This window comes from Talpa occidentalis, unplaced genomic scaffold, assembly GCF_014898055.3.
Source record: "Talpa occidentalis isolate TD23 unplaced genomic scaffold, MPIMG_talOcc4v2.1 talOcc4.15, whole genome shotgun sequence".
Classification (NCBI taxonomy): Eukaryota; Metazoa; Chordata; class Mammalia; order Eulipotyphla; family Talpidae; genus Talpa; species Talpa occidentalis.
The window spans coordinates 54,791,921-54,815,333 of record NW_023601543.1 but is presented as its reverse complement, the minus strand read 5'-3'; the positions used below and the strand labels follow the sequence as shown (position 1 = coordinate 54,815,333).

The 23,413-nt window shown below is 39.1% G+C and overlaps 1 protein-coding gene across 2 annotated transcripts; it reads left to right on the top strand.

Annotated features, from left to right (window-relative positions):
• Positions 1–5,835: 5,835 nt before the first annotated feature.
• Positions 5,836–19,964, top strand: KANTR (KANTR integral membrane protein). 2 transcript variants are annotated; one of them, XM_054695943.1, is made up of 3 exons: positions 5,836–6,121; positions 6,239–6,312; positions 18,455–19,964. In XM_054695943.1, exon 3 carries the CDS (start codon positions 19,265–19,267, stop codon positions 19,493–19,495), a length of 231 nt encoding a protein of 76 aa, XP_054551918.1. In that variant the 5' UTR covers positions 5,836–6,121; positions 6,239–6,312; positions 18,455–19,264; the 3' UTR covers positions 19,496–19,964. The 2 variants fall into 2 exon arrangements, with proteins under 2 accessions (XP_054551918.1, XP_054551917.1); XM_054695942.1 differs by having other exon boundaries at positions 5,836–6,128.
• Positions 19,965–23,413: the final 3,449 nt, after the last annotated feature.

The window sequence follows — 23,413 nt, the reverse complement described above, 5'->3', positions numbered from 1 at the left end:
CTATTTCCCTATTGTTAGCGTCTTAGTATGAATATCAACGCAGCTATTAAAGTCCATGCTTTATTCAGATTTCCTCTGTTTTTACCTAATGTCCTTTTTCTGTTCCAGGATGCCATTTAGGGTACCACATTATATTTAGTTTCCGTGTCTCTGTAGGCTCCTCTTGACTGTGACAGTTTCTCCGACTTTCCTTGTTTTTGATGACCTGGAGTCATCAACCTCTGAGGAATACTGGTCAGGTGTTTTGTAGAATGTCCCTCAATTGAGATTTGTTTGATCTTTTTCTCATGATTACATTTGCTGGTTTACCCATGATTACTATGGGTTTGGGAAAGAAGACCCAGGAATAAAGTGCCATCCTCATCATGTAAAGGCTACATGCTATCAATATGTCTTATCACTGTTGATGTTAATATTAATCACCTGACTGAGGTAGGTTTCTCCACTGTAAAATTACTCCTCACCCACTTCCATACTGCACTGTTTGGAAGGCAACCACTAAACACAGCCCATGCTCAGGGAGTGGGGTGTTGTGCTTCATCTCCTTGAGGGGGAAGTGTCTACGAAAATCAGTTGGAATTCTCCTACATGCTGAATGTATCTATTCTATGAGAGTTTTTAAGATACTGGAATCAAAAGTCTTTTAGATACTAGAAAAGAAGGATTGAGGGGAGTCAGGGATGACTGTCAGGTTGCTGTGGGATCTTTGGCAATCCCCTTCCCTCTAGCAGATCTTAGATCTATTCCATGACTTTGATAGATGTTTTGGGAACAGCATGGAGGTTTGGATGTCTCTGGTTCTGATCTTGGACCACACTGATAGTAGTGGGTGGAAGAGACTGGCCCAGAAAGAGGAACATCTTATCTCAAGGCCGAGAGCTGAGAATGTAGGACCGACCCTAAGTCAACACATCTCTACATGCAATATCTGATGCCAGTCCCAAGGAGCACATGGTAAAGTGAAGGGGAGGGGAAAGCAACAGGGGCAAATGACCTGGAGTGCACCAGGAAGAGATCAACCTGGCAACATCCCAGCTAGTCTGAGAAACAGATAGCCTGGGTATCTTGCCTTAATGTGATCTGCCTCATAATGTGACTCTCTCACCCCCTCTAGAGGACATCAGTTTCCCCATCTGCAAACAGGCTAATCATGCTGGGAGATACAACCTTGGAGAAGCAACCTGCCTAAGATCCCAAGATGGAGTTTAGTCTCAAAGCAGAACTTTGAAGCCTGGCCTTCATCATGTACTTCCCTGGTTCCTCTCTGTCCTCTCACCAAATCCCCAGGCCCCTCATCTTGGCATTTGAGACTCCTCTTCACCCATCCGGTCAGAGAGGGCCTTTGGCTTCAGAAACACTGTGAGGGATCATTTATGGGCTTCTAATATAGTTGGCTAGGGTGTTCATGTCCTGAGCTAAGGCATGGGAGGAGAGGATGTTCTTTGACTAGAGTGACATCTTGTTCCTTGCTCTCAGTCTTCAGTATATAGTGGGGCTTCAGGTCCTAGTCTGGACTGCTAAAAGGGAAGGCTGGTCTAGAAGGCCTTTAAGGTTATATCCTACTCCAAAATATAGCCTTTGTTGAAGACCAGGGAAGTTGGACCGCGTTTTAGGGGACCCTAAACAGAAAACAGGATGATGAGGAGTCGTGGGCCCAGTGTGCCCAGGGCATGGTCCTACGTAGAAGCTACTTGTCTTGGTATCCTTCATAGCCCACCCCTCTCTGCTGCAGCAGAGGGCTCTGCTCCTGGGGGTGAGGTTCCTAGCATTTCCTGAGACCAAACCTTTAAATTGCCACCCACTTATGTGAATACAAGCATATTGGCAGAGACATAACTAGATTCAGGAATATCCCTCCTTCCTAGGTGGCCAAAAGAGCCAGTATGGGCTCCTTCAGTTTGGGGTATAAAGAGTGGTTGTGGAGGAATACTATTATTCATTCAGTAAACATTTATTTTTATTTTTTTTTTAAATAGAGAAGCATTTATTGGGTTGCCATAGCTTTTTGTTCATCTAGTCAAACTAGCTTGTGCCCAAGGCAGTGATGTGAGCAAGAAGGCAGAAAGCTCCAGAATCTTGCCATTGTTGTCCTTATATATCAGGGTTCACAAGATCAGGCTGTGTAGTTTCCATGTCACATCCAACTCTGATAAAGTCACGGGGAGTGAAGTCAATGGACAGCCTTAAGAGCTAAGACAATAGCTACCAAATGGGAGCTGCGGGGGGTCACACCGGTGTATATAAAACATAGGTCCAACATTGCTGAAAAGCCAGGAGTTATAGAGAAGGATTGCAAGCAGCATCTGGTACACACCATCTATTTAAATAACAGTCATAGGGTAACTGTGGCTGGAGGTCTGCTGTGCTGAGATCGAGGTCCCTGTTGCCTGCTGCACATCTGGGCATCACAGAGTTGTCATTCAGCCCATTGCCTGGATACCAAGAACTTCTATTATATATCATGTTTGTACCTAACTTGCTGTTGATTATTCTTTTTTTTTTTTAATAATAAATTTTATTGTTATATTCCCCATACAATTGCAGCCCCCCCATTCTGACCCAATCCCTCCCCTCCCGCCCCCGCCCCCAAAAAAGTGTCTCTGGTTCATAGTTTTTTGTTGATTTTGATTTTCACTTTCATATAGTTATTCATTTCCTGGTCCCTTATTTAAGTTTTCTAGATTCCTGCTATGAGTGAGACCATCCGGTATTTTTTTTTTCTTTTGGCTTATTTCGCTGAGCATGATCCCTTCCAGCGCCATCCATGTTGCTGCAAATTGCATGTGTTTATCTTTTTTGAATGCTGAGTAATATTCCATGGTATATATGTACCACATCTTCTTGATCCAGTCATCTATTTTTGGGCATTTGGGTTGTTTCCAAAGCTTAGCTATTGTAAACAGTGCTGCTATAAACATAGGGGTGCAGGTGTTCTTTGGAATTGATGTTTCTGTGTCCTTTGGGTAAATACCTAGGAGTGGAATTGCTGGATCATATGGAAGCTCTATGTTTAGTAGGTCCAGAAATCTCCACACAGCTTTCCACAGTGGTTGGACCAGTTTGCACTCCCACCAACAGTGCAGAAGAGTTCCTTTTTCTCCACACCCTCGCCAGCATTTGTTGTTGCTAGTTTTTTTAATATGTGCCATTCTCACTGGTGTAAGATGGTATCTCATGGTAGTTTTGATTTGCATTTCCCTGATGGCAAGTGATGTTGAACATTTTTTCATATGCCTGTTGGCCATTAAACATTTATTTTTTTAATTAATATTTTATTTTATATAATTCTTGCATCATTTTTCATTTTTGCACAATGTATGCATTTTCATTTTGGTTATATTCCCCCATATAATTGCACCCCGCCTTATTTTGACCCTAGTCCTTCCTCCCCCCTCCCCCCCCCGTAGTGTGTCTCTGGTTTATAGTTGCTAGTTGATTTTGATTTTTACTTTGTATTAATTAGTCTTTTCCCTGGTCCCTTATTTAGGTTTTCTAAATTCCTGCTATGAGTGAGACCATCCGGTATTTTTCTTTTTCTTTCTGACTAATTTTGCTGAGCATGATCCCTTCTAGCTCCATCCATGTTGCTGCAAACTGCATGTGTTTATCTTTTTTGATTGCTGAGTAATATTCCATGGTGTATATGTACCACATCTTCTTGATCCAGTCATCTATTTTTGGGCATTTGGGTTGTTTCCATAGCTTAGCTATTGTAAATAGTGCTGCTATAAATGTAGGGATGCAGGTGCCCTTTGGAATTAATGTTTCTGTGTCATTTGGGTAAATACCTAGGAATGGAATTGCTGGATCATATGGAAGCTCTATGTTTAATAGGTGAAGAAATCTCCATACAGCTCTCCATAGTGGTTGGACCAGTTTGCACTCCCACCAGCAGTGCAGGAGACTTCCTTTTTCTCCACAACCTCGCCAACCTTTGTTGTTGCTAGTTTTTTTAATATGTGCCATTCTCACTGGTATAAGATGGTATCTCATTGTAGTTTTGATTTGCATTCCCCTGATTACAAGTGATGTCAGTCAGTAAACATTTATTGAGTACCTACTGTGTGCCTGATGCTAAAGTGGGTGACAGTGATACAAGAAAATAAGATAAACCAAGTCTTTTTCCTCCTGTAACCTAGAGTTGAAGACAAGGATTCCTAACATGTTTTGTGCCATGGACCTGTTTAGTAGTCTGGTGAAACCTTTGGACCTTTTCTCAGAAAAAAAAAATCTTCTAAATGCATAAAATAAAATACTTAGAGTTACAAAGGGGACTGATCATATTGAAATATAGTTATTAAAATATGAAAAAGCAAAGATTACTACAGTAGTATGTGTGCTCTCAATTCATTAATGAGATCCAAAGGAGAGTCTAATTACTACCACGATTTTTAAAACGTAAGATTACAAGATATTTCAAGAGATCTGCAATATCTATAAAGTGATTTGAAAATATCTTTTCTTTTGGTAACAGTGACAGGTACTGTGGCTACTATGATTTGTTGCATTCTTTATTAAAATAATGCTACATTTCTATTAGAGGAGAGTAAAATAAAGATGTAATTTTTTTTCCCATCCAAATTCATTAGCCCCTCCAAATCTTGCACCTGCGTGGATTGGAGATCTGTGGGCTTGGATTTAGACCCCTCCCTGGTAATAAGAAAGTTCTCCTTGTCCCTCCTTCCTTCTTTTCTTTTTTTTTTTAAAGACTTACTTATCTATGCACACGAGAGCTGGGATACAGGCCAGAGATGCAGGGGGGGGGGGTGAGAGGATTCACTAGAGACAGAGCGGGGAACAGAACAGGCAGACTGACTGAAATACACTGCTGAGGGGAGCAGCGGGTGAGACCGGAGAGGTGTGCTGCACCATGTGGGTTGCTCCCTGTCCGGCCAGGGATCGAACTCGTGCTGCCGAGGCTGCTGACTGCCTCATAGTGCTGTGCTGAACCCTTTGCAGCACCAGGGAGGCCCCCCTCCTTCCTTCTTAAACAGCTTTCCTTTAGAGGACAGAAGCCTGAGTTTTTTTCTGGGTTATAATGGGGTGTGACCTCAAGTCAATCAGTTCTCTCAGTCTGAACAATGGGAAAGGCAAGAACTGGGTGGCGAGAATTTAACTCTTTTTTTTAAAAAAAGATTTTATTTATTTATGCATACAAGAACTGGGGTACAGGCCAGAGGTGTGTGTGGGGGGGTGAGAGGATTCACCAGAGACAGTGGGGAGCAGAACAGGCAGATGTACTGAAATACACTGCTGAGGGGAGCAGCTGGCGAGACAGGAGAGGTCTGCTGTGGCACATGGGTTACTCCCTGGCCCGCTGGGGATCTAACTTGTGCTGCAGTGACTGAGGCTAGCTTCATAGGTTGCGTCTTAACCCAGGGAGGCCCCAAGAATTTAACTCTTTATATCCCAGGCAATTAATTTAGATTCTTTTATTTAATCCTCCCATTTATGTTGTCAGGAGAGCTTTTCAAATTGTCTATCTTACAGATGGTTAAACCGAGGCTTCTAGAGAGGTTGTCACTTGACCGATAAGAGCACCCAATCCTAACCACTAGACCACCAGGGAGCATCATCACTTGACAGATGCCTTAGTAAGTAGCAGGGGCTGGCGGGTGACTACCTCATCCTTTTTGGATGCAATTAGCAACTACGCTCAATTTGAACGAGAGAAACCGGACTCAGAAATCACTGCGGGTGGAGGAAAGGGTAGTGTTATGGGAAATGTGTCTCTTAGCGGAGCGGTTGCTTAGTCGAGGTGGCTTACGGAGAGGAAGACGTCAAGAAGCCGCGGGCGCCCGATTCTACAGTGACTCGCGCCAGACCTCACTTTGGGCTTCGCGCCTGCGTGTTCCCACCTTCACCTGCTGAAACCCCATGGAATAGACCTGCCAAGGGCTACAACAGTCTTCTTTGCCGGGCCAATCCTATTAAAGGGTGGGTTTGACTCGTAAACCAATCAAAGGGGTGGAGTTTTCTCCGGCCTGGATCCGGTGGTGGAGGCCTGTGACCCGGCTCGCGCTCCAGCGCGCGGGAGAACGCATCCAGCGTATTCCCAAGATCCAGCTGCCCACCCCTCGATTCCGCTCGCCGGCTACAGCAGCGGCGCCCACTTCCGGAGGTATCCGGTGAGACGCTGTAAAGACGGGGTGGGGTGCGCGGGGGAATGAGACCCGGCTCGAGCGCATTAGGGTTGGGACCTGAGCCGGCTTTTACGTGGGCCGCCTTTCAACCCTAGGTCAGCGGGTTGCGGAGGATCGTGCGGGTAGCAAAGATTGGGCAAGTGCTTCTGTGGCCCCAGCCGGCATCCAGGTGAGTACCCTGCTGGGCCCACCAGCCATGTCCGCCTCCCCACCCCCGTCCCCCAACCTCCTCTTCTCTCAGGAAACGGACCTTACAGGTCTGCAGCTCACGTGATCGTTTGTGTGCAGGTCTGTAAATCTCCATCTCTCTGCCCCCAATCTCCCACTCAGTCTCTGTCTGCATCTTTCTGTCTCTCTTCCCCTCTGAGATATACTAGACAGCCCAGACCCAAAAGGCTGCGTCCTGACCCTGACAGTTAAAACTAGCCAAAAGACCCTAAACCATCTCATCCACCCATCTGGGCCTCAATTTCCTCATCTGCCTAATGGGAATATAATAATCTCCATCTGAGACAATACATCATTTTGCCCAGCACCCAGCCCCTAGAAAATTTTCAATAACGACTGATGTGATTGGAAAGAATGTTATCTCTCTTGTTCTTTGGCTCCCCGCCCCGCCCCCGCCCCCCCAGCCAAACACATACACCTGCCTCTGACCCTCCTCCACTGGCTTTTCTTTCTACATGTCTTTCTCTGTTATTGTTCCTCTTTCTACCTATTTTTCATCCCTAAACAGGTAAGAACTGTACTGTTTATAGCAATAACCTGGCCTGTGGCTCCAGACAGTTCTGTGGATAATAAATAAAGCTGCCTTGGTCTGCTTCTGATCTCATTGAGGAGAGAACCCTTTTTGTTCCCCAGCTTACTGTGTTAAACAGGTAGAGACCCTCCCAGGTTGGGGAACAAGGAAGATAAAAATAGTGCATCAGACTCTTTATCCAGTATCATTTCTGTCACCGTAACAAGACCAGGGATTCTCCTAGTTACAGCCCCATATAGCTCTGGGCATCCTCTTTTTTTTGCCCCCAGACCTCCTAGAACTTACCTTCAGTCATCAGCAAAATCCCATCTATTTTTACTCTGTCTTCTGAATAGTCCCTTCATTTTCATTCCATATCTTAGTGGTTCCCATACCCATTGGACATAACACTCCATTTTTATAATTATATATTTTTAAATGCTCCCCTTTGCTATTCTATACTGAAGTGCATAGATAGTAGAATCTGTCTATGCATGTAATTCCCCCCAAACCAATGTAATGTCCTAATTATAATATAAGGGAAAAGTAAAAGAGGAGTCATTGATAACAGAACAATACACATTTCAATATGTAAAGGCTGGGATATAACTCTACTAGCAGATATAATGCAGTGGTCTTGCACATGTAATACTTACAACCAGGAATGTGACAGCTACACATTTCAATGATTGGTGACTCAGAAACCATAAGTAGATTCATGAGATTTTCTTTTTTTTATTATAAATTTTATTTTTATATTCCCCATACAATTGTGACCCCCTTATTTTGACCCCAATTCCTCCCCTCCCCGCCCCCCACCCCCCATAGAGTGTCTCTGGTTCATAGTTGTTTGTTGATTTTGATTTTTACTTTCTTATACTTATTCTTTTTCCTGGTCCCTTATTTAAGTTTTCTAGATTCCTGCTATGAGTGAGACCATCCGGTATTTTTCTTTTTCTTTCTGGCTTATTTCGCTGAGCATGATCCCTTCCAGCGCCATCCATGTTGCTGCAAATTGCATGTGTTTATCTTTTTTGAATGCTGAGTAATATTCCATGGTATATATGTACCACATCTTCTTGATCCATTCATCTATTTTTGGGCATTTGGGTTGTTTCCAAAGCTTAGCTATTGTAAACAGTGCTGCTATAAACATAGGTGTGCAGGTGCTCTTTGGAATTGATGTTTCTGTGTCCTTTGGGTAAATACCTAGGAGTGGAATTTCTGGATCATATGGAAGCTCTATGTTTAGTAGGTCCAGAAATCTCCACACAGCTCTCCAAAGTGGTTGGACCAGTTTGCACTCCCACCGACAGTGCAGGAGAGTTCCTTTTTCTCCACAACCTCGCCAACATTTGTTGTTGCTAGTTTTTTTAATATGTGCCGTTCTCACTGGTGTAAGATGGTATCTTCATGAGATTTTCTTAAATGATGAACAGTTTTTTGTAAAGTTCTAACCCAAACAGTCTTTTCTCAATGTATATGATGGTTGAATTTCTGGAAAAAATAATAGATACTAAAATCCACCATGTGGCCCCCATCACCTCTCTGACCCTGTCTCCTAACACTCTCCCCACTTACTCTGTTTCACCATCCTGGCCTCTTTGTTACTTGAACATAGGCTCACTTCCACCTTAGTGGTTTGTATTGGACCATCCCCTGTACCTAGAATGCTTTTTCCCCAGTTAGCCACAAAGCTGGTGCTCTTACTTCCTTGGGATGTCACTTTCTCAATAAGGCCTACCCTGACCATTGTATTTAAAATTACAGCTCTCTCCTAGCACTTATCCTACTTTATTTTCCCCATAGTGCTCCTCACCCTCTTACCTCATATATAATTTGCATCTTTATTATGTTTGTTGCTTATTGTCTGACTCTTTACTTGATTGAAAGCTTGTGTTGGTGCCCTGATGTAAGCTTATTACCTAAAACAGTGCTTGACACACAGTAGACTCTCAAGACATGTTTGTTGAATGAACAAATGAACAGGGTTATCACCCACATGATCTGATGGAACATTCTAAAGTTGTGTGGGATGTGATATGATTCTTTGTTGTGTGATGCTGCTGTGTGCACTGCAGGATGCTTAACATCCCTAGTCCATGCCCACCAAATGTCACTAGTGATTTCCCATTATTGACACAATCAAAAATGCCCCAAATATCCCTTGACCATACACCCCCACCCAACCCCCCAATGAGAATCACTGCCTTAATAGAAATCCGGCTTTCCCATGAGTACTCTTCTCCAGCAGCCTCCTCAAAACCCTCCTACCAAGAGGCCAGGAGATGGAGGTAGGTGTCCTCACTCTAATTGCTATTCCCAGACATTTCCTCTCCCTCCTTCTTAAATAACCTTTTTCTTATAAATTAAAAATATATATTTTTAATTCAGACTTTTGAAAAGTTGTAAAAACACTACAAAGAATGTCTTCCACTCAGATTCCCCAAATAATAAGAAATTATATAACTACATTTCAATGATCAAAATCCAGAAATTAACATTGGTACAATACTATTAAGAAAAGTACAGAACTTATTTGAATTTTATCAGTTTTTCCATTAATAGAATTTTTCTCTTCCAGAATGTAATCCAGAATTCCCTATTGCATTTAGTTGTCCTGTCTCCTAGATGACTATTTCATACCTTCTCTCTCCTCAGATCTCCCAACACTTCCTCACTCCTACTCTATACTCAGGCTGACTACTTGACTAGGAAAAAAAATCCCAAGAAAACCTCTGCAGATTCTCACTACCACATCCAACCACCATACAGCATCAATACTCACTTATTCTGTCTTCTGGGCTGTTCTCGCTGTCATCAAAATCCAGTACCTCCACTTTATTTTTTTTTAAGATTTATTTATTTATTTATACAAGCACTGGGTACAGTCAGAAGCGCGGGAGGGCGAGAGAATTCACCAGAGCCAGAGGGGAGAGCAGAGCAGGCAGACTGACAAAGTACACTGCTGAGGGGAGCAGCGGGCGGCAGGAGAGGTCTGCGCGCCATGTGGGACCCTTGCCTGGCAGCCCGGGATCGAACCGGTGCTGCAGAGGCTGCGGGCAGCTTCGCAACCCAGCGCTCAACTGCTGCGCCACCAGGGAGGCCCGAGTACCTCCACTTTAGCACTATATCCCATTCCAACCCACTGGAGGACATTGCTCCAGCAATTTTCCCCTCTCTACAAGATCATTTAAAAAATATATATATCACTCTCATTAACATACAGACATTCTGTTATTGCTTCCATCTTTTTGTTACAGCTTTGTTGAGATATTTCATATGCCATAAAATTCACTCTTTTGAAGGGTAGTATTCTGTGTTTTCAGTAAATTCAGAATAGTGCAGTCATCACCACAATCAACTTTAGTACATTTTACCACCACCCCCAAAAGAAGTATTATACTCATTAGCAGCCACGCCCCATAAATCCCCTCCTCCCAGCTCCAGACAATCACTGATCTAACTTTCTTTCTCTTGCACAACAGTTTTGAAGTTTATCCATGTTGTTGCTTGTATCATTCATTTTTATTGCCAAATAATATTCCATTGTGTGGATGTACTACATTTTGTTTATCCATTCATCTGTTGATGGACATTTCAGTTGTTGCCCTATTTGGCTTTTATGAATAACATTGTGCTGAACATTTGTACACAAGTTTTTGTGTGCATGTATGTTTTCTTTTCCCTTGGGTAGGTATCTAGGAGTGGAATTGCTCAGTCATTTAGTGATCTATGTTCAACTTTTTGAGAAATAACCAGGTGACTGCACCCATCAGCAATGTATGAGGGTTTCGCTTTTTCTGTATCCTCACCAGCATTTTATTGTCTATCATTTTTATTGTAGCCATCCTAGTCAGTATGGAGTGTTATTTCATTGTGGTTTTGATTTGCATTTCCCTAATAACTAGTGGTGCTGATCATTGTTTCATGTGTTTATCGATTATTTGTATATGTTCCTTGGAGAAATAGCTAATCAAATTCTTAGCCCTTTTAAAATTAGATTGTCTTATTGTTGAGTTTTAAGTTTTCTTTAAATAGTCTGAATACAAATCTCTTGTCAGATATATAAATTGCAAATAATTCCTCCCGTTCTGTGGGCTGTCATCTCACTTTCTTGATGGTGTCCTTTGATGTGCAAGCGTTTATAATTTGGGTGAAGTCCAATTTATCTATTTTTTCTTTTGTCACTTGAACTGTTTTTACTATATCCAAGGAACCATTTCCTAACCCAAAGTCACAGATTTATTCCTAGCTTCTAGGAATTATATGATTTTAACGCTTATATTTAGGTTGATGATCTATTTTGAGTTAACTTTTGTGTATAGTATAAGGTAGGGATCCAAATTTCATTCTTCTTCATTTGGGTATCCAGTTGTTCCTTGCTAATGTATAGAAATACAATTCATTTTTGTTTATTGATCTATCCCGCTGCTACATTACTGAACTTGTTTATTAGTTCAAATGGTTTTTAAAGTATTCCTTAGGATTTTCTACATACAAATCCATGTCATCTGCAAATAGAGAAAGTTTTGCTTTTACCTTTTCATCCTGGATACCCTTTCTTTCTTTAAAAAAAAAAAAGATTATTTATGCATACTGGGGTACAGGCCAGAGGTGTGGGCGGGTGAGAGGATTCACCAGAGACAGAATGGGGAGCAGAACAGGCAGACTGACTGAAATACACTGCTGAGGGGAGCAGTGGGTGAGTCAGGAGAGGTCTGCTGAGCCATATGGGTTGCTTCCTGGCTGGCTAGGGATCGAACTCATGCTGCAGTGGCTGTGGCTAGCTTCATAGGTTGTGTCTTAACCCCTTTTGCCACCAGGGAGGCCCCCTTTATTTCTTTTTGACAAATTATCCTGGCATGATCTTTCATATAATGTTGACTAGAAGTGATGAAAGCTGATATTTTGGTCTTGTTACTTATCTTAGGAAGAAAAGTATCATCAAGTCTTTCTCCATTTAAGTATGATGCTAATCATGGATTTTCCATGGATGCCCCATATCAAGTTGAACAAGTTCTCTTCTACTCCTTGTTTTTTAAGTGTTTTGGTCATGAATGCATGTTGTATTTTGTCAAATTTTTTTTATACATCTTATTGAGATGATCATGTGGAATTTATGCTTTATTCTATTAATATGTTGTACTACATTGGCTGATTTTCACATGATAAACCAATCTTGCATTCCTGAAATAAATCTTACTTGGCCATCTTATGTAACACATTTATAATATGCTGGACTTGGTTTGCTAGTATTTTTTGAGGATTTTCACATTTAAATTAATAAGAGATATGGTCTGTAGTTTTCTTATGATGTCTTTGTCTGGTTTTGGTATCAGGGTGATACTGGCAGTTTACAATGTGTTGGGAAATGTTTCCTTTTCTACTTTTTGAAGAGTTGATAAAGGATTAATATTTGCTTTGTGTATGTCTTATATATTATCTGTTCATTTATTTTTTAGTTCTCTACTTTTGTGTTAAATACATATTTTCCACTGTGACATTTTAATTTCCTTAACTGTATATTTCCTAATTAAGTTCTTAGTGGCGGCCCTGGAGATTACAATCATCATATTAACTTGAAACAGTTTACTTTAGATTAAAACTAACTTAATTTCAGTAGTATATAATAACTTTGCTCCAATATAGATCTGTTCCTTCCCCCTCCTTTGTAGTAATATTATCATATAATATCATGTCATGCTACATATTATTAATATATAAGTCATCTTTTTGAAAAGATAGAAAATACAAGTTATGGACAAAAATGCTTTCTTTCATGATATTCATGATATCTATGTAGTTACTTACAAGTTACGCATTTAATGTCCTTTAATTTTGGCCTAAAATTTGTAAAAGAGGTCTGCTAGCAACAGATAATTTCAATTTTTCTTATTTCTCGAAGGACAAATTAGCTAGAAAGAACTCTTAGTTGATAATCTTTTCTTTTAACGCTTTGAGGAGATGAGATAGTCACACTGTCTTCTGGCTTCCATGGTTTCGACCTGAAATCAGCTGCTAATCTTATTGAGGATCTCTTTTTTTTTTTTTAAGATTTATTTATTTATTTATACAAGCACTGGGTACAGTCAGAAGCGCGGGAGGGTGAGAGAATTCACCAGAGCCAGAGCCAGAGCAGAGAGTAGAACAGGGAGGGTGACAAAGTACACTGCTGAGGGGAGCAGCGGGCGGCAGGAGAGGTCTGTCGTGCCATGTGGGACCCTCGCCCCGAGGCCAGGGATCGAACTGGTGCTGCAGAGGCTGCGGGAAGCTTCGCAACCCAGCGCTCAACTGCTGCGCCACCGGGGAGGCCCAGGATCTCTTATATGTGTTAAGTCATTTTTCTCTTCCTGCATTCAAGATATTTTTTGTCTTTGACTTTCATCAGTTTTACTGTGATGTGACTAGATGTGGTTCTCTTTGAGTTTATTCTACTTCAGTTTTGTGAGTGTGTAGTTAAAACTTGTGATGTTTTGGCCCCTTTGTCTTCCTCTTGTCCTTCTGGGACTCCTGTTTTGTATGTGCTGGTATGCTTAGTTGTGTCCCACAGGTCCATGAGGCATTGTTCCTTTTTTCTTAGTTCTTCTTTCTTTCTGGTTTTCAGAATGAATAATACTGACCTAGCATCAACTTTATCCTTCCTCTCTTCTGCTAGCTTAAATCTGCTATTTTGTTCCTCTAAGTGATTTTTTCATTTCAGTTATACTTTCCAACTCCAGATTTTTGGTTTAATTCATTTTTGCAACTTCTTTCTCTATTGATATTATCTATTTAGTGAGACATTGTTCTCATACTTTTTTTTTTAACTCTTTAGATATGATTTTCCTTGAAAATATTTATAAGAACTAATTTAAAGTCTTTGTGTATTAAATTCCAAGTATGGCCTCCCTTGGGGACATGTTCCTGTAGCTGCTTTTCACCCCTGTATATATAAAATACTTTACTCATTATTTCTTTTGTCAAAAACTGGACATTTTACATACTCTGTTGTAACAACTTGGGGATCAAATTCTTCCACCCTCAGGGTTTTGTTGTTCTGGGTGTGTGTGTGTGTGTGTGTTGTTACTGTTATATTTCTTGTTGGTGTTTGTTTAGTGGCTTTTTGCAGCTAATTCTGTGGATTCTATATTGCCTGCATATGTGGCCCCTGAGCTCTCTGCTCGCTTTTAAAAAAGTGCTTGTTTTCATTTTTAAATCTGGATTTCTGTGGGTTATACCCGGGTAAGTATAATTTGGTAGCCAGTGACTAGTGGTTAGATTTTCTTAAATGCTGTATCTGTATGTCAAGAGGATCTGTGTGAGAAAGCATGCTTTCAAACTTTAGTCAGTTATACAACAGCCTTTGCTTTTACTTTCTTCTTACACAGAGCCTCATTGTCAGCCACAAGTGCGTGACTTGGGCCCTTTGCTTTTCCAGCTCTCTGCTGGGCATGCATATATCTTTGCATATGTGCACAGCCCTTCAGATCCCCAGGAACATGTCAGAGATTTTCAGATTTTCCTATGGTTGTCTCATTATCTATGATTTCCTTTTAAATTCCCTGCCAAAGCAGTCATATCACACTGTTGTCTAGAATTTAGTGACAGGAGCATATCACAATGTGTTCTAAACTGATGGTACCAATTTACACACCTCTCAGCATTTATAAGAGATCTCATGGATCCAAACCCTAATCAACACTTGACAGTGTCTCACTTTAAATTTTTTTCATTACTGTAGGTGTAAAATGTTATCTATCACATTGTGAACTTAGACACTAATGTGATTGAGCATCTTTTCATGTTTATTGGCCACACTGTAAAATGACTATTAATATCTTTTGTCCATTTTAAAAATTGGGTTTTTATATGCAGTGTTGTATTCCAATGTTACTTCAATAAAACAAATGTTACAGAATAAAAAAGGGAGGGATAATAAAAAATTGGGATGCTTATCATTTTTATTGATTTGCAAGAGTTATTTAATTATTTGGACACTCATCACATATCACCTTTGTATTCTCTCAGTTTGTGGCTTTTTTTCCTTTATGGTGTTTTTGCATGAGCAAAAATTTCTAATTTTAATTGAACTGAATGATTTAACTGTTTCTCTGTGTTCAGCGCTTTTTATGTGTTTTCTTCCCTAACTTATGGTTACAAAGGTATTCTTTAATTTCTTCTAATTAAAGTTTACCTTTCACACTTACGTCCTTAACCAAAAATTCATTTTTGTGTAGTATAAGGTATAAGTCAGGGAGCAGGTTCATTATTTTCTCTTTTTTAAAGATTTATTTATTTATGCATATAAGAGCTGGGGCACAGGCCAGAGATTCTAGGGGTGAAAGGATTCACCAGAGACAGAGTGGGGAGCAGAACAGGCAGACTGGACAGAATGCACTGCTGAGGGGAGCAGAGGGCTGGGGATCGAACTCATGCTGCAGAGGCTGCCAACAGCTTGTAGTGCTGGCACTTAACCCCTTGCGCCACCAGGGAGGCCCTGGGTTCATTATATTGCACATGGATGACCTCTCCATCTGAACTGCCTCCTCAGTCATGTAGCAGAGTTCCATATCTGCATAGGTCTGTTTCTCGGATTTCTGCTGTGGGCCAACTTTTTGTTCCCAGACTAGTATCATACTATCTTGAAAGCTTTAGCTTTCTAAAGAATCTTAATATTTGAGGGAACAAAATATTCCCATCTTACTCTTTTGGGGATTATCATATGTTCTTGGCCCTTTGTTATTTCAAACACTTTTCAGAATCAGTTTGTCATATTCTACAAAAATATTGGAGTTGCAATGAATCTGTACAGATCAGTTGAAGAGAACTGATATATTTATGATGTTGAGTCTTGCTAATTGTGAACATGATATATCCTTTTATTTTAAATAAATAAATTCTTCAGTGACCTTTGGTAGACCTTGGTCATTCTGTATAAGATCTTTCATATATTGTGTTAGATTTATTCCTTGGCATTTATTGTTTTGCTGCTATTATAAATGAGATCTTGTAACTTAACATGTTTTATCTCTTTTGCAGGTGTGTAGAAATGAAGGTGATTTTTTATGTTGATAATATATCTATTTACTTAGCTAAACTTTTATTTTTAAGCAAACTCTTAATTTGAGTGTAATTTTACAGTACAGGAAAATAGAGAGCACTGAGAGCTTCTGTACTTCTCACTCTGGTACAATTGTCAAAACAAAGAAAGCTACACTGGTATAGTACTGTTAACTACACATCTGACTTATGTGGATTTATCAGTTTTCCTTCTATTCTAAGCTCCAGTTCAAAATACCACATTGCATTTATTTGTCATGTGTCTTTAGTGTTCTCTGGTCTATGACTATTTCCAAGTCGTTCCTTATTTTTTATAACTTGAATAGTTTTGAGAAGTACGGTAGAATGTCCCTCAATTTGTATTTGGTTGAAGTTTTCCTCATATTTAGACTGGGGTTGTTTTGGCAAAGAATGCCAGAGTGGAAGTGCTCTTCTTAGCATTACATGCCAAGAGTATATATCAGCACTGGTGATGTTGTTTGCTTGGTGAAAGTGGGGTTTACCAGGTTTGTACACAGTGAAAGTCGCTGTTTTTTCTCTTTTCATTATCTATTCTTTGGAAGAATCTTGCCTACCCCCAGGGAAAAGGAATGGTTGCATTTACATATATTATTTGTAATTCTTCAGTTAGAAAGAAAAGACTTGTTTCTTCTCATTTATTTATTTGTTATTCAGTCACATATTTATATCAGTGTGAACTCATGCATATTTATTTAATAATTTGAGTTATAAATTCAATACAATGTTATTTGTCTTGCTGCTCAAATTGCTTCAGCATTGCCTACTGGGGCTCTTTCAGGTTGGCTTCCATGTCCCTTAGGACCCCCCCCTTTTTTTAAAGATTTTCAAAAATTTATTTATGTATACAAGAACTGGGGTGTAAGCCAGAGGTGCGGGAGGGCGGGTGGGAAAATTCACCAGAGACAGTAGTGAACTCCCTGACTGAGAACTGAACTCATGCTGTAGTGGCTGATGATAGCTTGGTAGTGCTGAGACTTAAACCCTTGCACCGCCACGGAGGTCCAGACCCCCTTTTGTTTTTGAATGTATCCTTACTTGCTGGCACCACAAGATGCTTCCTACTCATCTTGTATTGTCCTGCCTCAGCCCTGGAATCAACCATTTCTCAAGGGGCCCTGGTTCCTTTTAAGTTTTCTATATACTTTTTTGTCTTTTCTATGCTGACACATAGAACTACAATTATTAACTATAAATAATGGCAGTATTATTTTTTTCCTATCCAATCTTTATGCCTTTAATTTATTTTTCTTAACTTACTAAGATGACCAGGAACCTTCAGTGCAATGTTGAATAGAAAATATGGCAGTGGGAACACTTGTTTTGTTAGGTATTTTAGAGGGAACAACACTAACTTTTCCCTATTAAGTGTATATACTGTAGAGGTCTACAGGTTTTATCAGATTAAAGAAGTTTCATCCTTTCCTCCATGCTAAGAAGTTTTTATTACTGTTTTTATTTTTTTATTTTTATTATTATTTTTTTAAAGATTTATTTATTTATTTATTTATACTCGCGGGAGGGTGAGAGAATTCACCAGAGCCAGAGCGGGGAGCAGAGCAGGCAGAAGGACCGAAGTACACTGCTGAGGGGACCAGCGGGCGGCAGGAGAGGTCTGCGTGCCATGTGGGACCCTCCTCCGGTGGCCGGGGAGCAGCCGGGGATCGAACCAGCGCTGCAGAGGCTGCAGGCAGCCTTGCAACCCAGAGCTCAACCGCTGCGCCACCGGGGAGTCCCTATTACTGTTTTTAAATCATAAAAAGGTGTTGAATATTTTATCAAATACCTTATCTATTTCTTAGGGTGAATATGGGTTTTTTCTCCAATAATCTGATAGTGTGATAAGTGACATTTATAAATTTTTTCTCATGTTAGCGCCACCTTTGCATTTCTGCTGTAAACACAACTTTGTCATGATCTTTTCCTTAGTACTACATTCAGTTTGTTAATATTTTGTTTAAGCTTTTTGTATCTGTGTCCATGAGTAAAATTACCTTTAATTTCCCATTCTCATTGCTTTTGGATCAAGTTCTGCTGGTATCATAAAATGAGTCCAAGTGTTCCTTCTTTTGCAATATTCTGAACAATGCTTTATAACTTTGAAATAATCTCTGTGGTAGAATTCACCTGTAAAATCATATTGGTCTGGTATTTCCCTTTGTGATATTAAATTAATAATAAGCTAAATAAAATATTTTCAAAGTTTTAAATGACAAACTTGAAATCTGCTTCAGTAACATGTATGGCTACACAAAAATCCTGATCAAGACTTTTTAATGATGTGTTCCAAATTCTTAACAGCCTTTCTTTGTACAACTAGGTAGTAAAGTATTTAAAGCCATTTTTTTCAATTCTTCAAAAATGTGTAACAACAAATTATATCTAACAGCTTTGTGTGTATGTGTTTCACTGACAGATATGTTAAAGATTTCTTGTGATAATGTGATTTCAAATCTAATTGAACTCATTCATAGTAACAATTTCAAAATAATGATAAAGTTCTTATTTACAGAACATACATCATTGTTAGAACAATCACCCTGCAGCTAGCTGGAATAAAAGGGCATATCAGCTGCAAATGGATAGAAGAATCTGGTATTTGTGAAGACAGAGTTCCAGGACTTCTACCTGGAGCTACATCCTCTAGAAGTCCCTGTTTGAAGCACCAACCCCATCCAACCAGTCACAACTGTGTGTGGTGTTTCTTGGAAACTTAAACACGGATTCCTTCAGAAGTTCCACAGTGAGCAGAAAACTACAGAGACTGGCTACTGAATAGGTTGTCCACATGATAGCCTCCTCTCTGGCCTTGCTTAGCACATTTACCAAAGAGCAGTAACTGAGTGCTGGATGTTACTCATTCATGCTTACCACCTACAGGGACTGCAGAGGGATTTGTCAGACCCAGCTTCATTAAGAACCACCCTCTAAGGACCTCCATAGGGGGCTTCCCATAGAGACAGGTGCTCTGCCCAGGATCTCCACTGCCTTAGGTCCTACGTGGACACCTTCACAACTGAGACGATTAGTGTTTCTTCACCTGCCTGTAATCCACATAGCAACTGGAAAATTCTGCCTTCTGCTATTTTTTGTTCCTGTGGTTTTTTTTGGTTTGTTTGTTTACTTTTGGGTAGGAAGAGTTTTAACAACTACTTTAATTCCTTTAGTAGCTAAAGGGCTGTTCACGGTTTCTTTTTCTTCTTGAGTCAATTTTGGTAAGTTATTGTTTTATAGGAATTGGTTCATTTTGTCATCTCAAGTTTATAGGCATAAAGTTCCCTTGGCTTTTTTTTTTATTCTCTGCTGTATATAATCTGTAGTTATGTCTCCTTTTTCATTGCTTATATTGGTTATTTGTGCCTTCTCACTTTTTTTCTTGATCAATCTCACCAGAGGTTTGTCTATTTTATTAGTTTTTTCAAAGAACCAACTTTTGGCTTTGTTGCTTCTCTCAATTGTATCTTTGTTTTCTATTTCTTTAATTTCTGCTCTTATCTTTTTTGATCTCCTTCCTTCCACATTTTTTGGATTTATTCTGTTGTTCTTTTTCTAATGTTTTAGACACTGAGGATATTAATTTTTAGCCTTGTTTTCTCATTTGTGCATTTAATGCTATATTAATTTCCCTCCAGATACTGCTTTTCTATAAGTTCAGATATGTCATATTTCATTATTGTTCGGTTCCAAGTACTTCAACATTTCCATCATGGTTACTTCTTTGACCTGTGCATTACATAGAAGTGTGTTTTTATATTTCTAAATGTTTGCATATTTAAAATTAATCTTATTATTATTGAAATTTATCTTAATTGCAGTGTGGTCAGAGGATGTGATCTGTGTGATAATAACTTTGAAATTTATTGAGACTTGTTTTATGGCTTAGTATGTGATCTATATTTTTGAATGTTTCCTATGTACTTTATAAGAATGTATGTTCTCTAATTGTTCAATACAGAGTTCTACATATGTCTTATCAAGTTCAAATTTTCTATATCTATACTAATTATACTAATTATTTTGATCATGATATACCAATAATTATGAAGTATATTAATACTCAACTATGATGGTGGAGTGTATTTCTCCGTGTTCCTTTTTTTACTTTATGTATTTTGAGGGTGTTTTATTAAGAATATTCAAATTAAAAATTGTTATATATATATATTCCTGGTAAATATGTAATGACGCTATTCTCAATAATGTATTTTTCCTTGAAGTCTATTTTATCTTACATTAATATAGCAACACAAGCGTTTTTTCTTGTTAGGATTTGTGTGGTATATAATTTTCCATCCTTTTACTTTTCAATATGTTCACATTCTTATGCTTTATTTATACCACTTGGGAATGGCGTATAGCTGCACCTTTAAAAAAGAATCTAATCTGATGTACTCTTTTAAAGTGCAAGTTTAGCTTGTTTACATTTACTGTGATATACTTGGATTTATTTCCACCATCATGCTTTTTTATTTTTATTTCCTACCACTGCCTTTTCTATGCTTCATTTTACTCTTTTCATACCACTTTTTTAGTTTTCAGATTTGCTGCCTTTATTACTCAATTATTTTCCTCCTTACTTTTTAGAATTTATTTATTCTTTTTCTGTTTCTTTTTTTCCTGTGGTTATCCTTGAAGTTTTACCATGCACATATTTAACTTATAAGACCTAGAGTTAAATAGTATTTTAACCTTCCTCTTAAAGACTGTGGGAACCCTAGAATTTTTCAACTCTAGTAATTAGTTTCATGACCATATGCTATTGTTTTGAGTATGTTTATTCCTTTTTTTCTAACCTCACAAATTATGTATCATCATTAATTTATTTTTATGGATTGTACTGGTTTGGATTTACGTGCATACATGCTGGGATCACTTTCCTTCATTATGAATACAATGTGTAGATACTCTTTTACAAGTCATGTTAAATATAAATGTCTTCATTTTATCCTCATTCTTAAAATATAATTTGTCATAGGCATTCTAGTTTGCTATCAGTCTAATTGCTATTTTGTATAGGTATTTTTGTTTTTTCATACTCTTGCTGCTTTTGAGATCTTTTCTCTGTCCTTTTTTTGGAAGGGGGATGTGCAGGGGATTCTGAAATTTCATTCTAACTTGTTTAGGCATATATTTCTTTTTTTATTCCCCTTTGGAAATGTGCTTCCTGCCTTTAGATTTATGTTAATTTCCGGAAAATTCTCCATTATTATCTCTTCAAATATTGCCATTCTTTCAGTCTTTCTATTTTTTTCTTTATCAGAATCCAGTTAGACATATTTTAGACCTCTTCATTCTATCTTCCATAGCTTGTAACATCTCACTGGTATTTTCTATATTCTTGTCTTTCTATACTTCATTCTGAGCAATTCTTTAGGTATGTCTTTCATCTTACCCATTCTCTCTTCTACTATGTCTTATTTGCTGTTTAATATAGCCACTGAGATTTTTATTTGATAATTGTATTTTTTGTTTGTACAATCTCTATATATTTAATTTCTAATGTGCTTCATTATCCCTAATAGTTTCTTGTAGCTTGCTCATCTTTGTGGTCGCATCTATGGTTTCTTTAATCGTTTTATACATTTTTGTTCACTGTTTGCATAAATATTACATTGTACATATTACTCACCTCTAAACCACACAATATACTCTGACTATATATATCCTTTGTTGTAGACCGTTTTGTTTTCTGAGTATTTTTTTTTCTTTTGTCTAGTGTTCTAATATCTATTATTAATTCTCCTTTGAATTATTTGTAAAAACCAAATTATGTAATATCCCTCCTCTGCTTAAAATTCTCCATGGCCCCCAGCTCCCTAAGAATAAACACCAAAGCACAGCCCATGGCTGAAAGGTCTCTACACAACCTGTTTCCATCACCTCTCTGATCTCATTTGTTATCACTCTTCTCATCATTCACTGTTCTCTAGTGACACTGGCTTCCTTGCTATTCCTGAAATATGTCAGAGCCTTTGTATTTGCTGTCATCACTGCCTGAAACACTCTTATTCCTAGATAATCTGATGAATTTCTACCTACTTGCAGTATGCTCAAATGTCACCTCCCTTGAGGAGCATTTTATGTCTTATGTTTTTCAATAAAGCTCTGATCACCACTGGAATTATTTATTTATTCATTTATTTATTTATTGTGATTAATGTTTGTCTCTCCCCAATAGACTGTAAGCTCCACAAAGCAGAGAATTTTGTTTGTTCATTGCTGTATGCCCCGTGCCAAGAAGAACAGTACATAGTAATATTTAGTAGACACTCAATAAATATTTGTGGAATAATCAGAATGAATGAATTAATTGATTAATGTGGAGGATAGAGAGAGAAATGCATTGAGAACTAGTCTATGCATGATGGCCTTTCATGCCATACTAAGGAGTTGTTATTGTTCAGAAGGTTGGGGGCTATAAAGAAGGAGTGAGGTTAACTCCTAGGCTCTTTTGAGAAGCAAGTTCAGTTAGTAAAGTGGTAACAAAACCCCATATTCTCTATGGCTGGGGCTCTTGAAGGTAGACCTGTCTCTTTCCCAAACAGATGTGTTGTCCTGCCTGCCTTTTGTGAAAACCAAAACCACAGCTCTCACTGGGCCTTCAGGTCCCAACTAGAATCCCCCTTTCCCTTGCCCTTTAAGGAACTATTTTGTGGTCCACAGGCCAAGAAGATCACATCCTCATTAAGTTTTTTTTGCCATGCAGTACTTGATGGGGAGAGGGTAGTGCAAATATAGCACATGCTAAGTGCTATTGTAATGGTGGACACTGCAGGGAAGTAAGTTTCACCTAAAAAATATGTTTTCCCATTGTTCAGGCTATAATGGGTTGTGAAGTTTCAGTCCTGACTTTCCCCTAAACCTTTTGGGGACCAGGCTAGCTTTAGTGTTTCTGTCTGCCAGTGGTTGTTTGCATACTAATTCTGTTGTCTAATGTGTGACTCCCCGAATTTTTTGTCACCAACTATTCTCATCAGAATGCCATCAATAAACACAGGGCCCTGTGGCATGCCACTAACGATCTCTCCAGGCCAACATCAATTCTTTAATTTTTATCACACTGGGTTTAACCCTCCAACCAGTTAAAAGTTCAGTTGAGCAAAGTTGACCACCTACTATGTGTCAAGGCTCCTCCTCCTCACCAAGGACATAGAGATGAGCAAGATGTGTTCCCAGACATAGAACTATAATTTCAGAGCAATGTGGTCAGTGTAGTAACAGAGTTGGTACAATACACTATGAACACACAGCCTAACTCAGGGGACCAGAGAAGGTTTCTTGGAAGAAATGACATGTGAACTGAGTCTTAAAAGATGAGTAGGAATCTTCTGGGTGACTAAAGGAGGGAGAGAAGAGCAATCCAGGCAAAAGACTGAGCATGGGCTAAGGTCTAAAGGTAGGCAGCAGCATGGTGTGCACCAACTTGCTTAATTACACTCACCATTCACCTGTCTTTCCACAAGAGCATCCT

Excerpts from the sequence above, each read along its gene's own strand:
- KANTR (XM_054695943.1), top strand. The coding sequence starts at position 19,265 with ATGTCTCCTTTTTCATTGCTTATATTGGTTATTTGTGCCTTCTCACTT.